The 12,305-nt window shown below is 41.2% G+C and overlaps 1 protein-coding gene across 3 annotated transcripts in view; it reads right to left on the reverse strand.

Annotated features, from left to right (window-relative positions):
• NT5C3A (5'-nucleotidase, cytosolic IIIA) overlaps positions 1 to 12,305 on the reverse strand; it is a 180,342-nt gene that overhangs the window by 23,089 nt on the left and 144,948 nt on the right. For all 3 annotated transcript variants that reach the window (XM_053714430.1, XM_053714429.1, XM_053714431.1), the window contains 2 exons: positions 7,485 to 7,554; positions 6,514 to 6,560 (listed from right to left, as the gene is read on the reverse strand). In XM_053714430.1, the coding sequence (XP_053570405.1) occupies positions 6,514 to 6,560; positions 7,485 to 7,554 (117 nt within the window). The remainder of the gene's footprint in view (positions 1 to 6,513; positions 6,561 to 7,484; positions 7,555 to 12,305) is intronic.

The following is a 12,305-nucleotide window of genomic DNA, read 5'->3' on the forward strand; positions in this document are numbered from 1 at the left end:
TGATTCTAACCAGAGCCTGAACAAACGCTTGAACGTCTGGCACAGCCGCCAGCCTTTTGTGAAGTAAAACAGATAAAGCAGAAATCTGTCCCTTCAGAGAACTTGCAGATAATCCTTTCTCCAAACCTTCTTGTAGAAAGGATAGAATCTTAGGAATTTTTATCTTGTTCCATGGGAATCCTTTAGATTCACACCAACAGATATATTTTTTCCATATTTTATGGTAAATCTTTCTAGTTACAGGCTTTCTAGCCTGAATAAGAGTATCTATTACGGAATCTGAAAACCCACGCTTTGATAAAATCAAGCGTTCAATCTCCAAGCAGTCAGTTTGAGGGAAACCAGATTCGGATGTTCGAATGGACCCTGAACAAGAAGGTCCTGTCTCAAAGGTAGCTTCCATGGTGGAGCCGATGACATATTCACCAGGTCTGCATACCAAGTCCTGCGTGGCCAAGCAGGAGCTATCAAGATCACCGAAGCCCTCTCCTGATTGATCCTGGCTACCAGCCTGGGAATGAGAGGAAACGGTGGGAATACATAAGCTAGGTTGAAGGTCCAAGGTGCTACTAGTGCATCCACTAGAGTCGCCTTGGGATCCCTGGATCTGGACCCGTAACAAGGAACCTTGAAGTTCTGACGAGAGGCCATCAGATCCATGTCTGGAATGCACCATAATTGAGTTATTTGGGCAAAGATTTCCGGATGGAGTTCCCACTCCCCCGGATGGAAGGTCTGACGACTCAGAAAATCCGCTTCCCAATTTTCCACTCCTGGGATGTGGATTGCAGACAAGTGGCAGGAGTGATCCTCCGCCCATTGAATTATCTTGGTCACTTCCTCCATCGCCAGGGAACTCCTTGTTCCCCCCTGATGGTTGATATATGCAACAGTCGTCATGTTGTCTGATTGAAACCTTATGAATTTGGCCTTTGCTAGATGAGGCCAAGCTTTGAGAGCATTGAATATCGCTCTCAGTTCCAGAATGTTTATCGGGAGAAGAGATTCTTCCCGAGACCATAGACCCTGAGCTTTCAGGGGTTCCCAGACCGCGCCCCAGCCCACCAGACTGGCGTCGGTCGTGACAATGACCCACTCTGGTCTGCGGAAGCTCATTCCCTGTGACAGGTTGTCCAGGATCAGCCACCAACGGAGTGAATCTCTGGTCCTTTGATCTACTTGAATCGTCGGAGACAAGTCTGTATAATCCCCATTCCACTGTCTGAGCATGCACAGTTGTAATGGTCTTAGATGAATTCGTGCAAAAGGAACTATGTCCATTGCTGCAACCATCAATCCTATTATTTCCATGCACTGCGCTATGGAAGGAAGAAGAACAGAATGAAGTACTTGACAAGAGCTTAGAAGTTTTGATTTTCTGACCTCTGTCAGAAAAATCCTCATTTCTAAGGAATCTATTATTGTTCCCAAGAAGGGAACTCTTGTTGACGGGGACAGAGAACTTTTTTCTATGTTCACTTTCCATCCGTGAGATCTGAGAAAGGCTAGAACGATGTCCGTATGAGCCTTTGCCTTTGACAGAGACGACACTTGAATCAGGATGTTGTCCAAGTAAGGTACTACTGCAATGCCCCTTGGTCTTAGAACTGCTAGAAGGGACCCTAGTACCTTTGTGAAAATTCTCGGAGCAGTGGCTAATCCGAATGGAAGTGCCACAAACTGGTAATGCTTGTCCAGAAAAGCGAACCTTAGGAACTGATGATGTTCCCTGTGGATAGGAATATGTAGGTACGCATCCTTTAAATCCACCGTGGTCATAAATTGACCTTCCTGGATGGTAGGAAGGATCGTTCGAATGGTTTCCATTTTGAACGATGGAACCCTGAGAAATTTGTTTAGGATCTTGAGATCTAAAATTGGTCTGAATGTTCCCTCTTTCTTGGGAACTATGAACAGGTTGGAGTAAAACCCCATCCCTTGTTCTCCTATTGGAACTGGATGAATTACTCCCATCTTTAACAGGTCTTCTACACAATGTAAGAATGCCTGTCTTTTTATTTGGTTTGAAGATAATTGAGACCTGTGGAACCTTCCCCTTGGGGGTAGTTCCTTGAATTCCAGGAGATAACCCTGAGACACTATTTCTAGTGCCCAAGAATCCTGAACATCTCTTGCCCAAGCCTGAGCAAAGAGAGAAAGTCTGCCCCCCACCAGATCCGGTCCCGGATCGGGGGCCATCCCTTCATGCTGTTTTGGTAGCAGTGGCAGGCTTCTTGGCCTGCTTACCCTTGTTCCAGCCTTGCACCGGTCTCCAGGCTGGTTTGGGTTGAGAAGTATTACCCTCTTGCTTAGAGGATGTAGAATTAGAGGCTGGTCCGTTTCTGCGAAAGGGACGAAAATTAGGCTTATTTTTAGCCTTAAAAGACCTATCCTGAGGAAGGGCGTGGCCCTTTCCCCCGGTGATGTCTGAAATAATCTCTTTCAAATCAGGACAAAACAGTGTTTTACCCTTGAAAGGGATGTTAAGCAATTTTGTCTTGGAAGACACATCCGCTGACCAAGACTTTAGCCAAAGCGCTCTGCGCGCCACGATAGCAAACCCTGAATTTTTCGCCGCTAATCTAGCTAATTGCAAAGCGGCATCTAAAATAAAAGAGTTGGCCAATTTAAGTGCTTGAACTCTGTCCATAACCTCCTCATACGAAGATTCTTTATTGAGCGACTTTTCTAGTTCTTCGAACCAGAAACACGCTGCCGTAGTGACAGGAACAATGCATGAAATTGGTTGTAGAAGGTAACCTTGCTGAACAAACATCTTTTTAAGCAAACCCTCTAATTTTTTATCCATAGGATCTTTGAAAGCACAACTATCTTCTATGGGAATAGTAGTGCGTTTGTTTAGAGTAGAGACCGCCCCCTCGACCTTGGGGACTGTCTGCCATAAGTCCTTTCTGGGGTCGACTATAGGAAATAATTTCTTAAATATAGGGGGAGGAACTAAAAGGTATGCCGGGCCTTTCCCACTCCTTATTTACTATGTCCGCCACCCGCTTGGGTATAGGAAAAGCATCAGGGGGCACCGGAACCTCTAGGAACTTGTCCATCTTACATAATTTCTCTGGAATGACCAAATTGTCACAATCATCCAGAGTAGATAATACCTCCTTAAGCAGTGCGCGGAGATGTTCTAATTTAAATTTAAATGTTACAACATCAGGTTCAGCTTGTTGAGAAATTTTTCCTGAATCTGAAATTTCTCCCTCAGACAAAACCTCCCTCCTGGCCCCTTCAGATTGGTGTGAGGGTATGTCAGAACCGTTATCATCAGCGTCCTCTTGCTCTTCAATGTTTAAAACAGAGCAATCGCGCTTTCTCTGATAAGTAGGCATTTTAGATAAAATGTTTGCAATAGAATTATCCATAACAGCCGTTAATTGTTGCATGGTAATAAGTATTGGCGCACTAGATGTACTAGTGGCCTCTTGTGTGGGCAAAACTGGTGTAGACACAGAAGGGGATGATGCAGTACCATGCTTACTCCCCTCATTTGAGGAATCATCTTGGGCAATATCATTATCTGTGGCATCATTGTCCCTACTTTTTTTGGACACTATGTCACAATCATCACATATATTTAAATGGGGAGAAACCTTGGCTTTCATACATATAGAACATCTCTTATCTGATGGTTCAGACATGTTAAACAGGCTTAAACTTGTCAACAAAGCACAAAAAACGTTTTAAAATAAAACCGTTACTGTCACTTTAAATTTTAAACTGAACACACTTTATTACTGAATATGTGAAAAAGTATGAAGGAATTGTTCAAAATTCACCAAATTTTCACCACAGTGTCATAAAGCCTTAAAAGTATTGCACACCAAATTTGAAAGCTTTAACCCTTAAAATAACGGAACCGGAGCCGTTTTTACATTTAACCCCTATACAGTCCCAGGTATCTGCTTTGCTGAGACCCAACCAAGCCCAAAGGGGAATACGATACCAAATGACGCCTTCTATAAGCTTTTTCAGTGGTTCTTAGCTCCTCACACATGCATCTGCATGCCTTGCTCTCCAAAAACAACTGCGCATTAGTGGCGCGAAAATGAGGCTCTGCCTATGACTAGAAAGGCCCCCATCTGAAAAAGGTGTCCAATACAGTGCCTGCCGTTTTTCTTAAAACAATCCCCAAGATTATAATAACTATAAGAGTTATAATCTGCCAAATATGTTTAGTAAAGTAATCGTTTTAGCCCAGAAAAATGTCTACCAGTTTTATAAGCCCTTATGAAGCCCTTTATTCTTTTACTTAAACTAAGAAAATGGCTTACCGGTCCCCATAGGGAAAATGACAGCCTTCCAGCATTACAAAGTCTTGTTAGAAATGTGGCCAGTCATACCTCAAGCAGAAGAGTCTGCAAACTGTTTCCCCCAACTGAAGTTACTTCATCTCAACAGTCCTGTGTGGAAACAGCAATCGATTTTAGTAACGTTTGCTAAAATCATCTTCCTCTTACAAACAGAAATCTTCATCTCTTTTCTGTTTCAGAGTAAATAGTACATACCAGCACTATTTTAAAATAACAAACACTTGATTGAAGGATAAAAACTACATTTAAACACCAAAAAACTCTTAGCCATCTCCGTGGAGATGTTGCCTGTGCAACGGCAAAGAGAATGACTGGGGTAGGCGGAGCCTAGGAGGGATCATGTGACCAGCTTTGCTGGGCTCTTTGCCATTTCCTGTTGGGGAAGAGAATATCCCACAAGTAAGGATGACGCCGTGGACCGGACACACCTATGTTGGAGAAAGCAAGTCCATCCCAGAAATTCTCGAAGGAATAATCAAATAAAAAATATCCTAACCGGATTAAAGAAAATAAGGCAACCCGAAGGCATCTGCCATAAAAATTTTGGGAAAAGACACGAGCGACCGACCGACAGGAGAAGATCAACATCCCCAATATTCTAGCTCGAAGCACCATTCAAGGACACAGTCCACCACTGATAGAGGAGAGGGTCCCCCCAATAAGTCGAAAAGACGACGAAGTAGAACGTGCAACCGCACGATCTGATAACGAAAGGTGCAACATGGAGGAATATACACTCCCGGAGGAACTTGAATAGACCCACCCGAAGACCGGACACCCGGGATAGTCGGGCAAGAACACAACCGCGCAGAAACCTCTACAGGCAAACCAGCGCCATCAATATATTGAAGCGGAAATGACCCGCCATCTCCAGGGGAAACAAACCACCCTGTACGGAGGGAGAATTACCATTAGGGTTACCCGCAAATGTAGAGGAAGGGTGCTGTTGGGAATCCGCCGTCTGAGGGACAGAGCCCCCAGAGTCTAATGGCTCAATAGGCCCATGGTTCCCCAAGCCCGAGGAACCAGGCGCTCTAAGAAGGCACACGAGACAGGACTGATAAACTTGCGTCAGTGGGGCCGAAGCACCTTCCTCACAAGAGGAAAAATCTGAATCAAATAGTCTTAGCTTCAGAATCCTCCATGATTAAAACCAGAGAAAAATAGGACTATATAAAAAAAAACTAACGGCACCTGACACCCACAATGGCTGGGGCACTCACCACTTCCTATGACCAGATCCAAACGAAGCAGAAAGTCCTCGTCGCCACACGATCTGGAATGCGGAAGCGTAAAAAAAACCAGCGTAAAAACGCCCGGTGAGGTGAACCATAAAGTACAAAAAAGCGCACCAAAAAGAGGCGGCAACTAGGCCCCACTAAATCCTTCAAACAATTCTCCTGTCTCAACCCCAGAGCCAATACCCACTACACAAAGCAGGGAGATCAAAAAAACATGATTAAGGAACCCCACCCTGTTCACAAATCCCCCCTAAGGAAGGAATTATCCCATGATTCCCAGATCCGTACAGAGGAGTCTCACTGAGACCCTTACCTATCTGTCACATAACATTCATATTGATAAAATGAAAAGATCTTACCAGAATCTACGCCGTGGAACAAGAACACGGCCCTTCAAGTGTGACGGATAGAAGCATTGCCTCGGTCATGGACTTGAGAGAAGACAGCAGGTAGTGAAGAGAAGGATCGGCAACATCAAGTGCTAGAGGAGCTGTTAATAAGAATTGGGATGGTGTCGCAGAGAGAACTCCCACTGCATCTCCAGACTCCAACATTTGCCCAGGCCCTCACTGAGAGACTAACAGGACTACTTAAAACTCCTGTCCCATTGCGAAGAGTACTACCCTCCATGAGAGACACACTTTATGTAAAAATTAATAAAAGTACTTTCTTTAAAAAAATAAAACTTCTGACACTTCTCTGCCAACCTCCTGGGACGAAAGGCAAAGAATGACTGGGGGATGGGGGAAGTGGGAGGAGTATTTGAGTCTTTGGCTGGTGTGTCTTTGCCTCCTCCTGGTGGCCAGTTTCTTATTTCCCACAAGTAATGAATGTGGCTGTGGACTATTTCCCATTAAGAAGAAAATATGTTTACATATCAAGACTTGTGAGTGCCCTCATATTGAATGTGCATTATTTAAATTTCTGCCAAATCTACTCACCTTTGCTCTGCATTCATCTGTAACATATTTGCAGTTGTCGATTATGTCTGTAAAAGAAAAAAAATACAATTAGCTGAACTCTCTAGTACATTCTATATAAAATTAGCAATATTTTCTTAGTTTCATGGTGCAGATAATGGCACCAATAAGTGAAATGCAACAAATGCAAATATTGGGCTGGAACATACATTCTAAACAGTACAGTATAATTGCTGGCAAAGCTCAACGCTTTATAAATACTATTTTAAAATAACACACAAAAAATGTTCTGAATACAAAATAAAAGTATTTCAAACTGTCACTTTAGTAATGATTTGCAAAACTATACAACATGTTATTTGAAATCCATGGTGAGTATATATTTGTGGACCATTAGGGCTAGCTAAAGATGTTATGCACCGCTCTAAACAATTACTGTATGGTATGTAGCTAGTGACACAATCTGCAGCATAATCATATCACAGAATTCCAGCCCTAAACAAGCACAATTTGTACAGCTAAAAGCAAAAAAAATTTAAAGATATAAATATTATAATAATAATAATAATCATACAATGCAATGCCGTTTTATAAATCAAATCATTTATGGGGAATTGCATGTTAAGTTTAAGAGATATCAACCCAAAAAGGGTCTTTTGTGATTCAGACAAAGATTATAATTTTTCAAAAGTTTCCAGTTTACTTCGAGGTAGGCATCTGGAGCAGGAAATAGTGCTACCATCAAGTGCTCTTGCAAATGGATAGCATACTTGCAAAACTACTACCATAGAGTAGCATACGTTTCTGCTTTTCAACAAAAGATACCAAGAAAAAAGAAAAAAAAATTAGATACCAAGAAGTAAATTAGAAAGTTGTTTAAAATTGCATGTTCTATCTGAATCATGAAAGGCTTTATTTAAAGGGATATTAAAGGGGCATGCAAAACAAACGTTGTGTGTTTATCTAAAACACAATTTGGTCAGAAGACTTACTATGGCAAGTAGGACATCTCTTCCCATTGTAGGAAAATCTGCTTAATGTCATATCAAAATCTGTGATTACCTGCAAAACAAACCCCCCAAATTAAAACACAGAGAACAGTTTAAAAAATTATAAATGGATTTTGAAATCCAAATGAAATAATTAAATATTGCAGGGTCGTTCTTGTTGGTCGGACGAAAATATTTGTAATTGAGAATCATTCTCTGCAATGAACCAAAGACATAACGAAAAACGACAAAAAGTTATGAGACAAAAGGCGTACAAATAATGATGTTACAAAAATGGCTGCATCTTAATGGAAGTAGTCAAAATGCAGAGATGAAACGATTAAGAAAATGAAACTATATATAAATTATGCATTCCATTTCTAAGATAAAGATGCAAGTATATGGGTACTTTCATTTAAGTATCACAAATGAATGTGTCTTGAGGGGCATAAAAGTGCAAAAAAGAAAATTAGAACATTTTATTTTTGTTCTATTGCTTGCCTCCGGAGTAAGCCTAAGTATGCTCTTCAACAAAATAACCAAGTGCATTTAATAAGTTAGTTTTAATATCATGTTCCTTTAACAGGCCAGAGTTTAAGTCCCCAATCAAACATTAACTAGAATGGCAGTTTTGAAAATGTCATTTAAAGGGCCAGAATACCCAAATGTTTAAACACTTGAAAGTGATGCAGTATAGCTGTAAAAAGCTAACTAGAAAATATCATCTGAACATCTCTATGTATAAAAGAAAGATATTTTACCTCAAAAAATTCTCAGTAGCCACATACCATTGTAAAGGACTTCTAAGCAGCAAATTAGTATGTCTGTCAATGAAATCTCATGAGAGTTAAGTTAGATCTCATGAGATCACAGTAAAAGAGTTCATGACCTCAGCACTGTAAAATCAGAATTTATGCTTACCTGATAAATTTCTTTCTTTTGCGATGTACAGAGTCCACGGATTCATCCTAACTTGTGGGATATTGTCCTTTGTGACAGGAAGTAGCAAAGAGAGCACCACAGCAGAGCTGTCTATATAGCTCCCCCCTTAACTCCACCCCCCAGTCATTCGACCGAAGGCCAAGGAAGAAAAGGAGAAACTATAAGGTGCAGAGGTGACTGAAGTTTACATAAAAAATACTATCTGTCTTGAATAGACAAGGCGGGCCGTGGACTCGGTACATCGCAAAAGAAAGAAATTTATCAGGTAAGCATAAATTCTGTTTTCTTTTGCAAGATGTACAGAGTCCACGGATTCATTCTAACTTGTGGGATACCAATATTAAAGCTTTAGGACACGGATGAAGGGAGGGACAAGACAGGAACCTAAACGGAAGGCACCACTGCTTGCAAAACCTTTCTCCTAAAAACAGCCTCCGAAGAAGCAAAAGTATCAAATTTGTAAAACTTGGAAAAGGTATGAAGCGAAGACCAAGTCACCTTACAAATCTGTTCAACAGAAGCATCATTTTTAAAAGCCCATGTGGAAGCCACCGCTCTAGTGGAGTGAGCTGTAATTCTTTCAGGAGGCTGCTGTCCAGCAGTCTCATAAGCCAAACGGATGATGCTTTTCAGCCAAAAGGAAAGAGGTAGCCGTAGCCTTTTGACCTCTACGCTTTCCAGCATAGACAACAAACAAAGAAGATGATTGGCGAAAATCTTTGGTTGCCTGCAAATAAAACTTCAAGGCACGAACCACGTCCAAGTTGTGCAACAGACGTTCCTTCTTAGAAGGATTAGGACACAGAGAAGGAACAACAATTTCCTGATTGATATTCCTGTTAGAAACAACCTTAGGGAGGAACCCAGGTTTGGTACGCAAAACCACCTTATCAGCATGGAAAACAAGATAAGGCGAGTCACATTGTAATGCAGATAGTTCAGAAACTCTTCGAGCTGAAGAGATAGCAACTAGAAACAAAACTTTCCAAGATAGAAGCTTAATATCTATGGAATGCATGGGTTCAAACGGAACCCCCTGAAGAACTTTAAGAACTAAATTTAAACTCCATGGCGGAGCAACAGGTTTAAACACAGGCTTAATTCTAACTAAAGCCTGACAAAACGCCTGAACGTCTGGAACATCTGCCAGACGCTTGTGCAGTAAAATTGATAACATAATTTATGTAAGAACTTACCTGATAAATTCATTTCTTTCATATTAGCAAGAGTCCATGAGCTAGTGACGTATGGGATACACATTCCTACCAGGAGGGGCAAAGTTTCCCAAACCTCAAAATGCCTATAAATACACCCCTCACCACACCCACAATTCAGTTTAACGAATAGCCAAGAAGTGGGGTGATAAAAAAGTGCGAAAGCATATAAAATAAGGAATTGGAATAATTGTGCTTTATACAAAAATCATAACCACCACAAAAAAAGGGCGGGCCTCATGGACTCTTGCTAATATGAAAGAAATGAATTTATCAGGTAAGTTCTTACATAAATTATGTTTTCTTTCATGTAATTAGCAAGAGTCCATGAGCTAGTGACGTATGGGATAATGATTACCCAAGATGTGGATCTTTCCACACAAGAGTCACTAGAGAGGGAGGGATAAAATAAAGACAGCCAATTCCTGCTGAAAATAATCCACACCCAAAATAAAGTTTAATGAAAAACATAAGCAGAAGATTCAAACTGAAACCGCTGCCTGAAGTACTTTTCTACCAAAAACTGCTTCAGAAGAAGAAAATACATCAAAATGGTAGAATTTAGTAAAAGTATGCAAAGAGGAACAAGTTGCTGCTTTGCAAATCTGATCAATCGAAGCTTCATTCCTAAACGCCCAGGAAGTAGAAACTGACCTAGTAGAATGAGCTGTAATCCTCTGAGGCGGAGTTTTACCCGACTCAACATAGGCAAGATGAATTAAAGATTTCAACCAAGATGCCAAAGAAATGGCAGAAGCTTTCTGGCCTTTTCTAGAACCGGAAAAGATAACAAATAAACTAGAAGTCTTTCGGAAAGACTTAGTAGCGTCAACATAATATTTCAAAGCTCTAACAACATCCAAAGAATGCAACGATTTCTCCTTAGAATTCTTAGGATTAGGACATAATGAAGGAACCACAATTTCTCTACTAATGTTGTTGGAATTCACAACTTTAGGTAAAAATTCAAAAGAAGTTCGCAACACCGCCTTATCCTGATGAAAAATCAGAAAAGGAGACTCACAAGAAAGAGCAGATAATTCAGAAACTCTTCTGGCAGAAGAGATTGCCAAAAGGAACAAAACTTTCCAAGAAAGTAATTTAATGTCCAATGAATGCATAGGTTCAAACGGAGGAGCTTGAAGAGCCCCCAGAACCAAATTCAAACTCCAAGGAGGAGAAATTGACTTAATGACAGGTTTTATACGAACCAAAGCTTGTACAAAACAATGAATATCAGGAAGAATAGCAATCTTTCTGTGAAAAAGAACAGAAAGAGCAGAGATTTGACCTTTCAAGGAACTTGCGGACAAACCCTTATCTAAACCATCCTGAAGAAACTGTAAAATTCTCGGTATTCTAAAAGAATGCCAAGAAAAATGATGAGAAAGACACCAAGAAATATAAGTCTTCCAGACTCTATAATATATCTCTCTAGATACAGATTTACGCGCCTGTAACATAGTATTAATCACAGAGTCAGAGAAACCTCTTTGACCAAGAATCAAGCGTTCAATCTCCATACCTTTAAATTTAAGGATTTCAAATCCTGATGGAAAAAAGGACCTTGCGACAGAAGGTCTGGTCTTAACGGAAGAGTCCACGGTTGGCAAGAGGCCATCCGGACAAGATCCGCATACCAAAACCTGTGAGGCCATGCCGGAGCTACCAGCAGAACAAACGAGCATTCCTTCAGAATCTTGGAGATTACTCTTGGAAGAAGAACTAGAGGCGGAAAGATATAGGCAGGATGATACTTCCAAGGAAGTGATAATGCATCCACTGCCTCCTCCTGAGGATCCCGGGATCTGGACAGATACCTGGGAAGTTTCTTATTTAGATGAGACGCCATCAGATCTATTTCTGGAAGTTCCCACATTTGAACAATCTGAAGAAATACCTCTGGGTGAAGAGACCATTCGCCCGGATGCAACGTTTGGCGACTGAGATAATCCGCTTCCCAATTGTCTATACCTGGGATATGAACCGCAGAGATTAGACAGGAGCTGGATTCCGCCCAAACCAAAATTCGAGATACTTCTTTCATAGCCAGAGGACTGTGAGTCCCTCCTTGATGATTGATGTATGCCACAGTTGTGACATTGTCTGTCTGAAAACAAATGAACGATTCTCTCTTCAGAAGAGGCCAAAACTGAAGAGCTCTGAAAATTGCACGGAGTTCCAAAATATTGATCGGCAATCTCACCTCCTGAGATTCCCAAACTCCTTGTGCCGTCAGAGATCCCCACACAGCTCCCCAACCTGTGAGACTTGCATCTGTTGAAATTACAGTCCAGGTCGGAAGCACAAAAGAAGCCCCCTGAATTAAACGAAGGTGATCTGTCCACCACGTTAGAGAGTGTCGTACAATCGGTTTTAAAGATATTAATTGAGATATCTTTGTGTAATCCTTGCACCATTGATTCAGCATACAGAGCTGAAGAGGTCGCATGTGAAAATGAGCAAAGGGGATCACGTCCGATGCAGCAGTCATAAGACCTAGAATTTCCATGCATAAGGCTACCGAAGGGAATGATTGAGACTGAAGGTTTCGACAAGCTGAAATCAATTTTAGACGTCTCTTGTCTGTTAAAGACAGAGTCATGGACACTGAATCTATCTGGAAACCCAGAAAGGTTACCCTTGTCTGAGGAATCAATGAACTTTT

The sequence above is a fragment of the Bombina bombina genome, chromosome 5 (assembly GCF_027579735.1).
Source record: "Bombina bombina isolate aBomBom1 chromosome 5, aBomBom1.pri, whole genome shotgun sequence".
Lineage (NCBI taxonomy): Eukaryota > Metazoa > Chordata > Amphibia > Anura > Bombinatoridae > Bombina > Bombina bombina.